Source organism: Diorhabda sublineata, chromosome 7 (genome assembly GCF_026230105.1).
Source record: "Diorhabda sublineata isolate icDioSubl1.1 chromosome 7, icDioSubl1.1, whole genome shotgun sequence".
Lineage (NCBI taxonomy): Eukaryota > Metazoa > Arthropoda > Insecta > Coleoptera > Chrysomelidae > Diorhabda > Diorhabda sublineata.
Window position 1 is genome coordinate 2,363,728 of NC_079480.1, and position 18,469 is coordinate 2,382,196.

Below are 18,469 nucleotides of genomic sequence, written 5' to 3' on the forward strand. Positions count from 1 at the left end.
GAATATTCATATTGACTTGATATCTATAGTGAAAAAAATTGAATGCAGGCTTGATTTGAAACACTCAGTACATGCGAATAAACTTCTCTTGATTAATATACAGTGGGTATTATAAAGATATCTTACTAAAAATCGGATAATTTTTAGAAAATAGTCATTTGGTACATGAGTGTTCTAATGAACATATCAAATTTTCTTTCCATAAATATCTATTATCTAAACTAATAATTACGACTAGACTAGACGGAACCTGACAATAACTGGCGCGACATCCCTTATATTCATTAATACATGGCAGTGATTCACATTTTGGTAAATTTTTTTCCGATTTGGTTTAGAGTGTGGTAAGTTGCTGCTTGGAGCGTATTGCAAACTTTTTCCCTTGCCCGCACTTTGTAAATTATCTTAAATCTAACAAATATAATTCAGAATGAAGTGTGCGAGCACTTTTATACAAATTGCTTCACCGAATTTTACTTAGGAACTTCTGGGATATGAAGAAATCACACACATATAGTACAATAATATTTATATCGTGCTTAACATAAATTTATTGAGCGCATGTGTATTGTAACTATAGAAATGATTTATGTTTCTCTTAGCTCTCATTTATCAGGACAGAATTGCTTCCCATTACCCACGGTTTTAAGGACATTTGTATTATGGCTTTAGTTTTATATGAAATCCACAATATCGTCAAATATTTTATGTCTACAGTTAACAGTATGTCCAGAATGATGGGAATAATGTTTATCTGTAGACTTTATCAATTTAAAACAGAACGTTTCATTCATTTTGTAGTAAAAATGAAAGTTTTAAGACAAAGATCACTGTTTCATGTGGGAGCGATTTTTCCAAATGCTAAACATTGTCTTAAGACATACTTAGAAGATGGTTGTTGTACGGCATCCTGTGTTTAGAAGGGTTCATAACTTATGTTCAGAAGAAAAATTTGAAAAACATTAAGGGTTGATTCTTACAACATATATGAATCAAATACAAAAGAAAACAGTTTGACCACTTATGAACTGAAATTAAAACATAAGAAAAAATTGTAATTTTGACAATTTGCGTGATAATTCGGTTAGAGAATGAATTAGAACCAGTCATTTTTCACTGTATTATGTTTTAGCGATGATAATAGTCACCAAGTACTCCAGAATTACAACTAGTATGATTTTTTACTCCGCCTGGTGTGTTTCGGTGTGGTGGATTGAGTAGCCCGCTGGACACAACTGCCGGTCCCAAGCCCGGGTAAAGGAGGAGGGTCAAGTCGATAGGCCAGCCCCCTATCACTTGGAAAAAACTTCTTTTGGCTAAAAATCCGAAAACTAGGCCTCGGAATATGGATGATCAAAATGGAAAACGACAATGGCAACGAAAACGGACTATGATTTGTGGAACATGGAATATACAGGGAATTAGAACGAAGGTAGATGACATTTTACAAGAAATTAAAAAACATAAACTGGACTTTATTGCTCTCTCTGAAACAAAGAAAAAAGGACAAGGTACACAAACACTCGGGGAATATATCCACATATACAGCGGCGTTAACAAAGAAGAACATGCAAAAAGGGGTATATCGCTCCTTATACATGAGAAGTATAAGAAGAACGTCTCCAGCTGGGAAGCAATAAGCGATAGAACAATAAAAGTTAATGTCAATTTAAAAGGCTGCAAAGTAACAATAATTGCTACTTATGGACCTAATGAAGACGCACGGGTAGATGAAAAAGAAAAGTATTATGAAACGCTAAATGAGCTAATATCTCAGACAGGTAACGATCGAGAAATCATAATACTGGGAGACCTAAATGCTAGAACTGGCAAAGAAACGAAGCATGAGATAATAGGGCCCTACGGTGAAAATACCAGGAATGATAATGGCTCCAGGTTGATAGATGTCTGTCAACATAACTTACTAAGAATAATGAATGGGTATTTTAAACATAAGGAAATACACACATATACATGGACGCAAATAACTAGAAATCTAAGATCAATAATCGACTATCTTATAATGAAACAAAAAACGAAGATAAAAGTGCACAATGTCAGAGTATATCGATCCGCAGAATGTGGAAGTGACCATCATCTGATAAAAGCTAAGTTAATAATGCCAATAATCAAAGACAACAAACAAAAGAATCAACTGCAAAACAGTAAAGATTTAACAGATATAGATATACCAAACTATAATATAGAAAGCCTTATGAACGAGAGCACAAAATTATTATAACAACAAAGACTGGACCAAAACCTCCCACAGGAGTACGAACAAGAACCAACAGACAATCTTACCAAAGTAGTAATTGACAGCATACACAAAGCAGCCAAAGAAGCCTTAGGATATAAAGAAATGAAAAAGAGAACACGAAATTATTGGTGGACTGAACAACTGCAAAATTTAAAAGAACAAAAACAACGATTGTATCATACCTGGCTAAGCACTAAAAAAGCAGAATATAAGGAACAATATAGTGAAGCTGTATCAAAATTTAAAACCGCTGCGATAGAGGCCAAAAACCTCAGCTGGGAAAATAAATGCAAGGAATTGGATACCTATTTAGGAGGACGCCAATCCAGGGAATCGTGGAGATTTATAGATAATGTTAGATCTGGCAGAAAAGAAAATATCCCAATAGGCACCATATCACCAAATAAATGGCAAGACTATTACCGCTCATTACTCAGAGAACAGAGATCTGAATATAGTAACATGCCGGCTGAAGACATACGGATTACAGGTGAACCAATAAAAATCAACGTAGAAAAAACAAAGAAAGCTATAACACTACTTAAAAATGGGCGCGCTCCTGGTCCAGAGGGAATACCTGCAGAATTAATAAAAGCAGGAACAAATAGGCTGTTTAATATCCTAACAGAAATTATCAATAGACATCTAAATGGAGAACCAATACCGCAAACGTGGAAAGAAGGATGGATCACGTCCATATACAAGAAAGGAAATAAGGAAGACTGCAATAATTATAGGGGCATTACAGTGACTAGTACGCTCAGTAGGTTATACGGAAAAATAATAAAGGAGATCATTTGTGAAGAATATCACCCATACGAATCCGAGGAACAAAACGGCTTCAGAGCAGGTCGATCGACGATAGATAGTATTTTCTGTCTATCACAAATAATCGAAAAGAGAACCAACCGTAAGATCACAAGAAGTGCACCTACTATTGGTAGACTTGAAGAAAGCGTATGACACAGTACCTGTCTCAAAATTATGGGAGGTTCTGGAAAGAACGAGCATAAATACCACTCTAATAAAGGCTATAAAAGAACTATACAGAGACACAACAGCAAAAATAAAAATAGGTAACAAGGTGACAGACGGCTTCAAAACAACCAAAGGCTTGCGACAAGGGTGTTGTTTATCCCCAACTCTGTTCAACATATACATAGATGAAGCCCTAAGAGTTTGGAAAAAAAAATGTAAAGGAATAGGACTAACTATTGGGGAGAGCACCTTGTATACACTGCACTATGCCGATGACCAGGTAGTGGTAGCACAGGAAAAAGAAGATCTGGAGTACATGTCTAGAAAACTTATAGAAGAATACCAAAAGTGGGGTCTACAGGTTAGCACGGAGAAGACACAATACATATGTATAGGATCAGAAGATTCACCTGGGAATTTAGATCTAGAGGGAAAAATAATTAAAAACTGTAAGGAATGCATATACCTAGGTGTAAAACTAACAACAACAGGACGAAACGAGGAAACAATTAGGGACAGAATAACCAAAGGAAGAAAAGTAATAAGAGCCCTGAACTCAGTGCTGTGGCAAAAGAATATTAGACCAGAAACAAAAAAGAGAATATACAACGCCATTTTACAACCAATAATTACATATAGCTCCGAGGTTTGGCAACTTACAGAAAAGCAAAAAAATAACTTAAATGCAGTGGAAATGGATTTCTGGAGGAGAGCAGCAAGAATATCTAGAACGGAACATATAAGAAACGAGGAAATAAGAAGACAATTGAAAGTAGAAAGAACTTTAGTAGAAGATATAGAAAAGAAACAGTTGATTTGGTACGGACACGTTAAGAGAATGGGAAGAGAACGACTACCAAGAATAATATTAGAATGGACCCCCAAAGAAAAAAGAAAGAGGGGAAGACCACCTAGAACATGGCTACAAGGAATCACTAGAGCAATGTCCGAAAGGAACCTAGCAGTCGACGACTGGCAAGATAGACAGGCCTGGAGATTAGGAACCCAAAGGCGTATAACGCTATAAAAGGGGATATATATATATATATGATTTTTATGGAAAACAACCTGACCTTCAATGTTTTTCAAAGTTGATTAAGAAAAATCGACTTCAGAAGGAAGTACTCGTTATGTTAAATGCTCTAAAGAAGTGAGGACAAACTTACGGGGCAGTAGTAACTTATATATTCTATTTTAGAGCGTTATACTGATGTGATTCTTGATAATGAAATTATTTATGGCGTTATACACTTAGAAAGTTTTAATTGAAGTTTTTAATAACATTTTTCTTCAAACAATATCTTAAAGAAAGTTATTCAGTAAAGTGAAAAGTAAGAGCCGACGTAAAATTAAAACTAAATCATTTCCAGTTGCAGTGAATACACAATTACGTTTAAATTTAATATCACTTTTAAATTATTACTAATAATACTAAACACTATTTTTTTTTATCAAATTCTATGAATCTAAAAGAAAAAAATGATACCAAATCTGCCAGATTTAGAAAATTATCACTTACGGTTAGACAAATAATTAAATTGTTTGACATTCGGTTCAATATATGAATTAAATGATTAAAAGGTTTCATTTTAAGTGGGAAATTAGGGCTTGCCTGAAAAGGATAAAGATGCAGAGTTATGAATAATTGTTGTTCACGTTTTTTATTCTTCAACTTTCATTTAAATTCCAATTAGGACTGTTTCTTGATGTTGTTAACCATCTCGAGAAACGGATACATTTTCTGGTCAAGTTAGGTTAGGTTTACTTCAGTTTCGAATAGGTTAGGTTTACTTTTCGGTTAGGTTTTTGAAAAAATATATTTTTTTGTGAAATGCGATTTGTTTTTATAATAAACTGTTAGGTTTAATTAGTAAATCAAATGCAAAAAGCCGAACCAATCTAATTATAAGTAAAACCGGAAGTATTAACTTCCGACATCTAAATAAATGGATCTGGAGACATCGAAAATGCTAAATTATGATTCTAAGCCGGGCAGATACGAAAATATTTACAAAAAATGTAGTACTAACGTATTTGACACTATGATTTTATCTTACAATTTACCCTGTTTAGGTTCAATATAAATAAAGTATTGTAAATGATAAGTTTTAATATTAATTGATTAATTTTTATAGTTGAGATGACTACTTATGATACTGCAGCGTCGTTATGCAAGGACGTACGACAAGATTTCAGGATACACATGCTACCGCACCATACAACACGATTGTATACAATTATAATTATGGAAATTACCTACATTGTTAACTACTCAAAATTTTTTAACTAAAACAACATTTTGTATATTTTTACATAGTCTCTTGTTGTATAAATTTCGGGTGAATATCAATCCAGCTGGCAGACCATGGTAAAATTGTACGATTTGGATGGTGGAATCACGACTATATACCAATAAATTATATTCTAATTCTATTTTAGTGAACTGTATTATAAAAAGTGATTTTTTTGCCGGTATCTTTTCGGCAACTCTGTTTTTGACAGATCCCGCTTGAATCGTATCTTGTGTTATTTCCAAACTCGTTCAGTTTAATCTACAATTTAATCATGAATCCTCCATGACCGTGAAATGTCGATTCGCCGCAATTGGGCCTCTGTTACTCCACTACGTGGAAATTTTACGAAAGGATTTTGGTGTAAAACATTATAAGATACAGCAGGTGCAAGAATTGATGCCACACGATCTCCCGCAACGTCTAGCATTTGGTGAATGGGCGCTGGAAAAGTTGGATGGAGACCGAAAAATTGTGTTCAGCGACGATACTCATTTCTGGTTGAAGACCAGTCAGAAGCATTGGAAGAGCTACCGATACCTCCCGAAAAAGTCACTGTTTGGTGTGGATTATTATGGGCTGGTGGTATCATCGGGCCGTACGTCTTCAAAAGCGAAGATGGACGGTACGTTACTGAGAATAGCGAGAGCTACCGTGTGATGATTGACGATTTTTGTGCCCAAAATGGAAGAATTGGACATGCCTGATATGTGGGGTCAATAAAACGATGCCACGTGCCACACAATCGCCAAATTGAGAGCCGTATTCGGTGAACAGTTTGGGGGCGGTTAAGTGGCCGCTTAGATCGTGGGATTTAACGCCTTTGGACTATTTCTTGTGGGCTAAGTCTACAGGGATAAACCAACAACTATTGAAGCATTGGAAGCCAATATTGAAGCATTTATTCGTGAAATACTGATAGTTCTATCGATTCCAATAAAGATTTCATCAATTTTTTCAAATTTTTTGTGGTTTCTTTCAAAATAAAATCCTATACCTCTTCAAAAATCATTGATTAGATACTTTGTGTTTGAAGTGATGAAATCAGACGATGCCGCAGTACCCAAGTGCTCATATTCACAAATTATTGTAAGAAAAAAAAGCATTAAGTACTAATAAATTAATACAGTATTTTGAAATATAATCTAAAATGTATGACTAGGTTTTACAAATGTTTTTGGAATGACTAGTTGAAGTTAAATGGAGATCGATTCTTAAATAATACTCTACAAGTAACTAGAACTAAGAATTTAGTACAAAGATAAATAAAAAATAATAATATTAACAAAATAGGTAAAAGCTTAATATTTTAAGGAACATAACCAATAATAGAAATCTAAAGAATGAAGTGAAAGCTCAAACAAAAAAGGCGTCATTAATACTGGGTCATCTGAAAGACGTAATTTGACGGAATGAAAATATGACTACCAGGAACAAAGTCAGAATATACAAGACCAGTAATGACATACGCGATAGAGACCAGAACAGAGAATGACCACAAGAGAAATGATGAAATAAGGAAGATATGTGACATCCAGGATGTAGTGAGATGGACGAGAAATCGGCGAAAGAAATAGAGACACCACGTGGACAGAATGTGAGATGACAGGTTATCAAAGGTTGCGAAGAAAAACCGAATACCAGGACGACCACCTACAAGATGGTATGAAAGCTGGTCTTCATCATCCCAGCTACAGCTATACAACCATTGACGCAAACACAGGACTAAAATCTAACGTACTAATAAGAAGAAGATGAAGAAAATATATAAATTCGAATACGTGTTAAAAGTAAGGTTATGTGTATCGATTCTCAGTTCGACAAGTATTTTATTTCATATAAAAGTTATACGGGCTCTAATTTGCTATATATATACACCCAACTTTAGATTATAAGTAATAATGACTCTAATTTATCAATAACTTTGAATAATATCTACAAAAACTTATGAAATTAGATGTGACTAGACTGAATTAAACGATAGCTTGACTAGAAACATTTATGACTAGAAATTTTTTACATGTGATTATATCTACAAAATATGACTAGTTATTTATTGACTAGAATAGTTTCCGTTTTGATCAACATTCTACAAACTAAAAATATATTATTTTCTTAATTTTTCTTTTATTTTTGTTATTGTTTATTATGTATAATTCCTAAAAATAAAAGTACACTTTTATTCTCTTAACTAAACTAAAATTATGCGACTATGAGGTTGACTAGGTAGGTTAATATGACTAGAAATGACCAGAAATATATTGATTAAGTATTATAGCGCAGTTAAATTAGGAATATATCCACAAGAAGTTTAATATGAACATGAGAAATGTGATTAGATCGAATTTATTATTAATTCTAGATGGTATTATGTTAGCAATAACTTTTTTTCAAAAAAAAAAAAAGTTCCGAATCAACGAGTTTTTTCATAAAAGATAATATGAATAACTAAACCAAAATTGTAAATCGTGTGATTATTTACAAATATCCTTGTAATTTCTGAAAAAAACCCATTCTGAAATGTACCAAAGTAATATTCTCTATAATATACATGACTACGTTGTATAGATACCATTATAGCCCAGGAATTTTATCTAAAAAACCACAACTAGGTGGAAAAAAATTGTATAGACGACAGAATTTTTTTTCTAGACCGACAAAACTTAATTTTAAGTCAATTTATTTTGACAACTACTTTTGGTCGGTTATCACGGGTCTTCCCGATTCAAAAAGTGACAGGTGCGTGTATAGCGCTTCCCAAATTTTTGCAAATCGCCCTGGCCAAACGGGCTCATTTTTCTCTTTGGTCTTGTGTAGTTGACGTCGTATGCAACATCTAACATCATAAGAGTACGTCGTATTTTCAAGAATAACAACTAAAAACATTAAATTGACATGATGCCAAACATAAATTACTTGAAGTTATGTTGATGTTGTTATATGTTCACTGCCACGAGATGGGGAAACCTTCATCGTCAGTTTGATCTCATCTTCAATCACCTATTGCTACGTGTATGTGTAATCATCATTCAATTATATATACAAGCGTTTCATATCTTTCCAGGTTCAGTATTGGCTTGGGAATGGATTTCCAGCCTCCAAATTCGGCTGGGAGGAGAAAGGCGGTTGCTTTATCCCTGTGCTATCACTATACCCATCTAGTCCTCAGTGTCTTCTCAAGATAATTCGCTGTGAATGCTCAGAGGGGTGTGAAACTGGCTGTGCAACTACTTCGCGGAAATCGACTGCTCCATGATGAAAATTCTAATGATGCCTGTTTTCTCTAATTGATGTATTGATATCCGTCAAGGATTGTGTGGGAAAATAGTAGGGACCGATGAATCTAGTTACCAAAATAAACATCAGAAACAGCATTATACATTTACCTGTCGTTTTCCGGGTCAGAAACGTTTCCGCAGTCGTCCATCTTGTTTATGAAATGACAACCTAACCTAATATATTGACGTGACACCCGTCAAAAGTAGTTGTCAAATAATACTATTATATCAATATTAGATGATAATTTTCGCTATTTAAATTGAAAAACCAATTTATTTGGCAGTAGCTATTCAATTCTCCACAAAAATTTGTCCACCTTTATTAGAAGGTAAGATCAAAAAGAACAAATCAAGAAGACACAGAAGAAGAAAGAGTTGGATATTCTAAAATTAAGTATTTTAGCTGCATGGATGCGGAAATCGATGCTCATACTGAAAGTACTGAAACTAATGTCAAATTTGGCATTTAAAATTGTTTATGATTAGCTATCTCAAGCTTTGAACTTTGAAAATATGCTTTTCAAATCCTTTTCCTCACTTAACAGTTGTTGAAAGGAAAAACACACGTTGTGCGTTCCGTTTTAAAACTTAAATACTATAAATAGAGATCATTTGAAATCTGATTCTAAAAAAATGTATGTACAATAATTACTTTCATATTATAAATAATTATTTACACAATAATGATTTTGTTCATTCAACCAAGCAATGTTCTAATAAATTTTGATCTATTTAATAGACAGTAAAATTTATATTGATACTCATAATCAACATACTTTGAATAATAACAGTTCATAATGATTAGCAACGAAATTAAGTGATGTTTATACAGAGTGTTCCTAAAAGTTTATAATTTACACGTTTTTCAAACAATTCATTAACTTTCCGTACACATCTGGTATCTATCAATATTATTAACTATTTAAATTCATTGAAAGCGACTAAAGATGTTAATCAACTAACTACTAAGAAAATCACAAAGTATTAAGACAGAAAGGCAGTGAATTGAGACGAAACCTGGCTTGATACACACGATGTAGTTCGGTTGAAGATAAAAATCAAAGCGCCACATCATTTTAGAATCTAATTTGCTTAAAATCAACTCAGTATACTCAGTTGAATCATGTTTAACGTTTTTAGAGACACCCTGTATAACATATTCCTCTTAAACGAACATTTCTGGCACATTAAACAAAATTCTTACCTATTTTTACAAAAACATATACAAATAATCCGGTGTTTGCTGTCGTCAGAAGCCGTTGATCCAAGAAACGTTTTGCAAATACCTTTCGACACCGCATATTGTATCAAATGAAGGAGAAGCAGTCGCCTGTTCGGAATTGTTACAGATCGGCCCAGGAGGCGGCAGAGGCGGCGGCCTCCAAAGGCGTGGCGGCATTCTCGGGATGGGTCTGATAACGGGAACAAGCCGTTGTCATTCAAGTTGATGCATAGATTGGTGTTTCTTTAGATAAGCGATGCGACGAAAACGTTTTCCGCATTCGGGACATTGGAATTGATCTTCTAATTCTGGAAAAAACAGTTTTTATTTGAAATTAAAAGCGACGACACGTCTGACCCAAACTCGCCTGATTTGGCTACTCATAATAATGCTTATTAAATCGACATCCATATTCTCAAATACTCAAGCGAAAACTTTTAATTTTTAACTAAAAAAATACATGGTGACAACTGGAATGTTAATCAGTAGCAACCTACAAAGAATGGCATGAGTTTCACGGGGGGTCAAATTAATTATAAAGCATTTGAGGGTCTATGCCCTTGATGAAGATTTTTGGTATTAGATTTAGATGGTTTTAGGACATAGACAGTTAAATTATTAATTAATTAAAGTATTTCCAGCTTTTTAACCTTTTCCTTGATTTTTTTCCTATAAAAACCCCTATTTTATTAACAAAATCAAAGTTTATCTCTGAAGATGATAGCTTTGTTGTAGAAACGCGCGTCAGACAATGTCAGGTATTATAAAGAGTGAATATCACCAACAATTTCAGTAATTTCAAGTAGATTTCCAATCTACGTTAAAAGATAAAAATTGACAAACATTTTTGTCAAATTAATTTATATTTCATAGAAAATTTACCATATCAAGAACATAACAGAACTATATAGATTAATGTGAATGGAAATGGTGTTTATAGAGCATTCTTAAAATTATTTCCACCCCAAATGTTAAAGTGAAACTTTACGAAGGCGTAATTAATTTTAACTCCAGAATAACATGTCTCCATGCTCAAGTTTTATTGTTTAGAACCAAACTCTTGGGAATTTAGGGAGGGGAAAAGGGGCTAGAAAGTTCATCAAACCCACCACGTGGATCCGCGCCTGCTTCCAATACCATTTGGTGAGCTGAATCGATGATATGGCTGGTGCAGACTGACTAACTCCTGTGGCGACCACGTCATAAAACACTAATCCCTGATTATACAATTCTTGAACTAAGGAATTCAAAGTTTCTTTCTTTTATAACCTTCTTAGTGTCCTAATCCTTCCAGGAACAATCAACTGCTTCCCTTTACCATCCGGACGGTTTCATGACACTCACAACTATTCCTTAGTCCTCTTCCCTCGGGACAGCGGTGCGAGCAGAATCTCGAACGGCTAGTTCTCTAACGGAGCTACGCTGCGCTTCGAGATTAAGCACGCGCGATCAAGTTTAATTTTCATAAAAATCTTCACAACTACCGATTCGATTGTCAAACCTGTCACCTGGTTTTTTGGCTCTAGAAAATCGAAAAATGGATGGATTTTAATGATCTTGGTCTCAAAATGTTCCATTTTACGGCGGATTTATAAAAAAAATTAGTAGAAATAGCTGGAATGAACATTTCTCATAGTTTTACTGTTTTAAATCGTAAAAAAAACGGTTTTGCAAAATAATCCTTTACAAAAAATTATGGTAATTATATACTTTCGCGGTAACCTGGTTTTTTGGTTAGGTTAGGTTAGGTTAGGTTAGGTTAGGTTAGGTTAGGAGAGGTTAGGTTGGCTCTAGAATATCAAAAAATGGATGGATTTTAATGATCTTGGTCTCAAAATGTTCCATTTTACGGCGGATTTATAAAAAAAATTAGTAGAAATAGTTGGAATGAAAATTTCTCATAGTTTTACTGTTTTAAATCGTAAAAAAAACGGTTTTGCAAAATAATCCTTTACAAAAAATTATGGTAATTATATACTTTCGCGGTCACCTGGATTTTTGGTTAGGTTAGGTTAGGTTAGGTTAGGTTAGGTTAGGTTAGGTTAGGTTAGGAGAGGTTAGGTTGGCTCTAGAATATCAAAAAATGGATGGATTTTAATGATCTTGGTCTCAAAATGTTCCATTTTACGGCGGATTTATAAAAAAAATTAGTAGAAATAGCTGGAATGAACATTTCTCATAGTTTTACTGTTTTAAATTGTAAAAAAAAACGGTTTTGCAAAATAATCCTTTACAAAAAATTATCTCATTATCAGATAAAGTTCTTATATATTTTTTGTATTCTACATAAATTAATAAACAATTTAAAAAGAAAAAATCCAAAAAGAATGATTTTTTCAGTTTTTATAGCTTAAAATGGAATCGATGAAAAACAATCAATTTTCTTGAATAGTTTCGTACCATATTCTTCAATGTTAATAGTTTTTGGACCATTAAAAATCGAAAAATAGATAAATTTTATAATTTTGGTTAGGTTAGGTTGTTTTGTATCACTGAATATTTTAAGTGCTTCAAATGTATTCAATTCACAATTGTTGCAACTCATTGTCAATATATTTCAATTTATTATTAACAAAATCCCACAACTCACAATTATTCAAAAAAATTAACTTTTTTGAAATTTTTTTATGCAAATATTCATTTTTTTATGTAAATTGTGAAAAAAAATATACGAACTTGATTCCACGACGTCAGAAACAGTTACGAGGTCATTTTTTTTGCATTTAAAGTCATGAAACTGTAAAAAATTTTTTTTTTTTCAATTTTCGTATTTTTTTTCATAAATCCGCCGTAAAATGGAACATTTTGAGACCAAGATCATTAAAATCCATCCATTTTTTGATATTCTAGAGCCAACCTAACCTCTCCTAACCTAACCTAACCTAACCTAACCTAACCAAAAAACCAGGTGACCGCGAAAGTATATAATTACCATAATTTTTTGTAAAGGATTATTTTGCAAAACCGTTTTTTTACGGTTTAAAACAGTAAAACTATGAGAAATTTTCATTCCAGCTATTTCTACTAATTTTTTTTATAAATCCGCCGTAAAATGGAACATTTTAAGACCAAGATCATTAAAATCCATCCATTTTTCGATTTTTTAGAGCCAAAAAACCAGGTGACCGCGAAAGTATATAATTACCTGACATATATATGATATGTTTAGTCGGAAACATTTGAGACAATCCTCGTACAACAGTATTTTGAGTATTGATTATTTTTGGATAAGGATACAAATTTAGAAAAAAAACTATTTCTAGTTTATATCTAACATGTTTCGGAACTTATTTATAATTATAGATAATAACAGAAAAACAGATTTTGTTCTATTTTGAATAGACAGGAATGAAATGTAATTTCAATAGTAGATACAAAGTTATAGTCTATTTATATATACTTTAGAGAGAGTAATAAAACCTAATTTCTAATGCAAAACTACAACCATTTTAAATATAGATAATACAAGTTTTCGGTCTGTTATTAGTTTTTTATAAACAGGTAAGTTGGGCAGCTACAGATTTTTAATAAGTACAACGAAGGCTTGAAATTTTGTTTTATTTTAAATCAGAATCTCTTCCCAACAAATTTCGCCCAAAAAAACGATTTTAGGTTTAAATATAGATTACCAATGCTTTATTATTTTAATACTTTCTCGGCAATAAAAGTAGACTATAATTTGATTTCGGGTTTTCCAAAAATGAATTTTTTATTGAATAAAAAGTAAAGTGAGTAAAACAATTTTCAAACTTCTCTAAGCAAAAAATTGTTACTATTTTCATTTAATTTATAAAAATCACTTCGTATATACCAGGGCTTCTTAAACTGTGAGTCGCGACCCCCCAGGGGGGTCGCGAGACTACTGAAAAAGGATCGCAAAGATCTGATACTTTTCAATCATTATAAATAAAATTTTAAAATTAGTATACACACTACGTACAAATATAAATACAAATAAAAATCATACAAAATACTATTGTAGTTTTACTATAACTATTTTTTGAAAAAAGTGGCAATGCAAAACTGTTGTGTAGGGCCTATAAATGAAAATATGGAAGTAGCATTTAAAATAATAAATACAACGCGCTCCTCGATTTTCAACTGAACGTTTATATGGAGGAGGGGGTCGTTTAAAATTTCCTAAGCTTGAAGGGGGTCGCTATATAAAAAAGTTTAAGAAGCCCTGGTATATACAATACAATTCAATATGTATCGAGGTACATAGTTTTAGAAAAACAAATATCTAACCTGAATCTCCTTCAATGTGCTCGTCCTGTTTGGTATCCTTGGGCTGCCGCGGCCGATGCCACCTTCTATGCGACGCCAAATTAGCCGGACAATTAAAAACTTTATCACACTCAGGACATCGATACTCGATATTAACAATCCTCGAACATCTATGCTGCGCTAATCCGAAAGCGTCTTCATACAGTTCTCTACATAAACGACAAACATAATCTCCAATCAAATTTTCAATCTTGGCTAGTTCGGCTTTGGCTTCTTCGGTTATTTCTACGACGTTGAAGGCTGGATCTATGTCGCCTTTCCTCACAACTAAGTTTTCATCGGGCCTAAGTTCTCTTATGATCGTTCCAGAAACGGGAGACGTGTTGTCTTCTTCGAAGTTTAGTTTTCTGGTAGCTTTGGTTTTCTTGTTGGCACTTGCAGATACTTTCGGCTTCTTCACAGGTAGTTCGGGTGTAGGTGAATGTCGGCTTTTTTTGCTTCCAGGAGACGGTGTACAAGGCGGGGTAATCGGTTGATTATGATGACTCTTCAAACTTAAATCTAACGGTACAGTTGTAGTCAGTTCCAAAGGTTCGGAGAATTTGAGAAAATGTTGCTGTAGATGAAAAAATTGCGGTTCCAACGCTAACCTCTGAAGACTCGAATGATAATTTCTGAACGTTTCGAATTCCATTTCATGGTGGTATGACACGCGAGGCATCCCTCGTGAAATGTCACGGCCAACTAAAGCACGTTTCTGTTCTTGTATATGGGCCCCAATAGCCTGTTCACCCCGCCTCGTAGGTGAACGAAGCGTGCGCTAGGTGGGGCGAAGATACAACCCTCATTGGTGGAGAACGGCAACCTAATGCTTATTGGTAAATCACATTTTAGTATGTTCGGGTGTTCAGTTGATCATAACGGATTTCTCGTAACGGTTTTTAGGCAATTATTGCTGTGTATGGAATCATTAGAGGGATTCCCTTGCAGATGTCGATTTTACACCCTCGCTGTAAATAGATAGGAGTTGTGATAGAAGCCCTACGGCGGATTTTTTAATGTTTTTAATTATGCTTTCTGCGATGGATATATACACTAATAAAACAGAAAACGTCAGTTTTCGATTTTGGTTTCATTATTTTAAATAATTTTATACAATTTATTTATATTATTGCTTAGCACAAAATATGAACAACAAGAAGTACGTGAATTTATTTTCATTTTCTTTAGTGTTGATAAATGTTTCAGGAGTTACTTTGGACAACTGTTTGAAGCAAATTGCGAGATATCAAGCTTCAATTCCATCTAATTTTTAAGTTTTACAAGCAAATTAAGAAGGATTTGGCATCAATACCATCTAGTTTTTCCAGAGAAACAATCCATAATTATTTAAAGAAGCTTAACAGTAGCTTGTTAGAGATTTAGTTTCAGTTCTATTTAGTAGAAACTTTGTTTAATGTTTTCAACAAAATTAATAGAGATTAAGCTTCGTTAGTATCAATTTTTACTAAGAAACGATTAGTAACTATTGGAAAAAACTTTTTCAAGCAAATTAACAACGATTTAGATCAGATTTCAGGTGGTTTTTATGAAGAAACTATCTATAACCACTGAAAGAAAGTTTTAACAACTTTTTCAGTCACATTTAATGGATATCAAGGATCAATTCCATCTAATTTTTAAGTTTTACAAGCAAATTAAGAAGGATTTGGCATCAATACCATCTAGTTTTTCCAGAGAAACAATCCATAATTATTTAAAGAAGCTTAACAGTAGCTTGTTAGAGATTTAGTTTCAGTTCTATTTAGTAGAAACTTTGTTTAATGTCTTCAACAAAATTAATACAGATTAAGCTTCGATACTATCAGTTTTCACAAAGAAACAATTAATAACTATTGGAAAAAACTTTTTCAAGCAAATTAACAAAGATTTAGATCAGGTTTCAGGTGATTTTTATGAAGAAACCATCTATAACCATTGAAAGAAAGTTTTAACAACTTTTTCAGTCACATTTAATGGATATCAAGCTTCAAATCCATCTAGTTTTTCTAAAGAAACAACTCTGAAAAATGATAACTGGAACCAAGTACGGCTTAGTGAGTGTCAAAAATTGATTCGCCAAGATGAAATCATTAAAATCACGCAAAAAATAATTCAAGTTGTTTTTTATTTAAAAATTTTTTGTTATCAAGCAAAAAAACTCAAAAAAATGTTTGTGAGACCATTTCATCTCCCAATTATGACATGCAGATGGTTTTTATTGCATTTCCCACTCTTGTATGGTTTTCTAAACTGATATTAGTTGAAACTTAATAAATATTTGAGCTAACTGTCAAAGAAAGGACAAGAAGAAGATAGGTTAAGATTGTAATCTTGACATTTATATAAAAGAGAAGAAGAGCAGATAATGTTAAAGAAAATTAAACCACAGAAATCACTTTTATGTGTGTGTGTTTTATCGAGATCGCAGGGTGGTTAGTTGCTTTTATCTGACACACATTTTCCGTAAATTTATTTGTCGTGCTTCCTGTTTGATTTTCGATTTCGTCCGTTAATTCATTAGCGATTTGTGTTGAATCATTTCCGGGAGAATGTTTATACTTTTTAGGGTTTCGTACTTCTCAAATAATTGTTTTTTTTTACATAAACGGTTTCATTATACAGTCAAACTACTGAAATATATGAATTTGTCAAGCTCGGTACTGTTGTTACTAATAACCCTAGTATAGTATATAAATAAGTATGAAGATTGTAAATTACAATAAATTTAGAAATTTTTCAATACAAAACGTCAATGTCAATGTCAATTACATAACAATGACATAGAGTATTCTTCTTTTTTATGTATAATATAGTCTTAGTTTATATGTTCATAGTGCATCTATTTCTATTAAAATTGTATCGACAAGCACCATTTCTTTTTCTAGTTTTTTATTGTTTTTTGTTCCTGAATTATCCGGAGTATTGTATGAAAAGACGCTTTTATTGATGTACAATTCTTATATGAAAAGTTTGCTTATTACCCAAAGTTTGATTGGTGATGAAAATAGTGGTAAGTGTCATGGCGTAACCTACTAGATTTCATCGTTAAAACAAATTGGTTTCCATGGTTAACAAACAAATTCACTTTGAATTTAAGAAACGTCATTTAAACATCAAAAATTATTGAAGCTTTTGTATCTAAGTAATAAAAATAAACGCCCTCATGGAATCCGAATTGAGACCAGAAGCACCGGTTTATATTCCTCCGCATTTGAGAAATGGGGCTACAAGATGTTCGCTTGATTCTATAAAATCCACGCCCAGTCCAAATAGCAAAGAATCCCAATGTTCCCGGTATTCAAGAAAACCGATTAGATCCGTCGCCAGTCCTAACAGTCCCAGACCTATTTTAGGAACGAAGTTGCCAAGACCTATTCTGGGTAGGAAATTTGATACGGAAGTAAACGAATATCAAGATGGTGAAGAATACATTGGGAGAGAATTTAGAAGGAGCTTTAAGCGGTTAAGTATGAAAAGTGATTCTGTCGTTAAGGAAGATGAGGGAAGGAAAAAGATAGACTGAAAAGATTAGTTTTTAAGTTATTTGATTGATAAGTGTTGATAAAATTGTTATAATCAAATTTTAAATACAAACAGGTATGAGATTTTAAATTCCGATAAAAATATTTATAAATTGTAAGGAATTTCGTTCGTAGGATAATCAACGTAACTATATTTTCTTTGAAACAAAATGTCATTTTAATATTTTGTTATTAAAGCTTTGTTAAGGAACATTTTAATTATTTTATTTCTACAAAAATGCGTTTCGCGTTTAGTAATTTGTTGTCTGATAAGTTTGTGGAAATTTGAATGGAACAAAACTTTGAAAACTCATAATTTCATACTGACAATGGGATGCGTTAGTATTACATATTCATTTTTAAATATCTTGTCACTGTCATTTTCAACGATCGAATTTTCAAAACGGGGTACGTTTTTTTTTTTAAATTTCACCAATACACTCCAAAAAATGTTATCCACGTTTAGAACAAAGATTTACTTTGGAACCTAAAAAATGCGGCGTTCTTTCGACAACGTTGTCAACTGTTGTAATTTATAAGATATTCGAGGATGGTTCTAGGAGTATTTGGCCCGAAAAAGGAAGCGCAAAGATTGAAAAAATATACCTATTTCTTTTTCACATTGTATTTCCTTTAATTTTCTTCGAAGA

At 32.9% G+C, this 18,469-nt stretch overlaps 2 protein-coding genes across 2 annotated transcripts; one reads left to right on the forward strand and one right to left on the reverse strand.

Annotated features, from left to right (window-relative positions):
- Nucleotides 1–1,345: 1,345 nt before the first annotated feature.
- Nucleotides 1,346–2,242, forward strand: LOC130446835 (craniofacial development protein 2-like). Its single transcript, XM_056783322.1, has one exon. It carries the CDS (start codon nucleotides 1,346–1,348, stop codon nucleotides 2,240–2,242), a length of 897 nt encoding a protein of 298 aa, XP_056639300.1.
- Nucleotides 2,243–10,242: 8,000 nt separating this feature from the next.
- Nucleotides 10,243–14,977, reverse strand: LOC130446691 (insulinoma-associated protein 1-like). Its single transcript, XM_056783077.1, has 2 exons — nucleotides 14,278–14,977; nucleotides 10,243–10,331 (listed from the first exon to the last, which is right to left on the reverse strand). Exons 1-2 carry the CDS (start codon nucleotides 14,975–14,977, stop codon nucleotides 10,243–10,245), a joined length of 789 nt encoding a protein of 262 aa, XP_056639055.1.
- Between the last annotated feature and the right edge of the window lie 3,492 nt (nucleotides 14,978–18,469).

What these genes read in the sequence shown, in the direction of transcription:
- LOC130446835 (XM_056783322.1), top strand. Translation starts at nt 1,346, where the DNA reads ATGGATGATCAAAATGGAAAACGACAATGGCAACGAAAACGGACTATG.
- LOC130446691 (XM_056783077.1), bottom strand. Translation starts at nt 14,977, where the DNA reads ATGCCTCGCGTGTCATACCACCATGAAATGGAATTCGAAACGTTCAGA. An exon ending in GCACATTGAAGGAGATTCAG is followed by an intron (nt 10,332 to 14,277) that starts GTTAGATATTTG and finishes TTCCAGAATTAG; the next exon opens with AAGATCAATTCCAATGTCCC.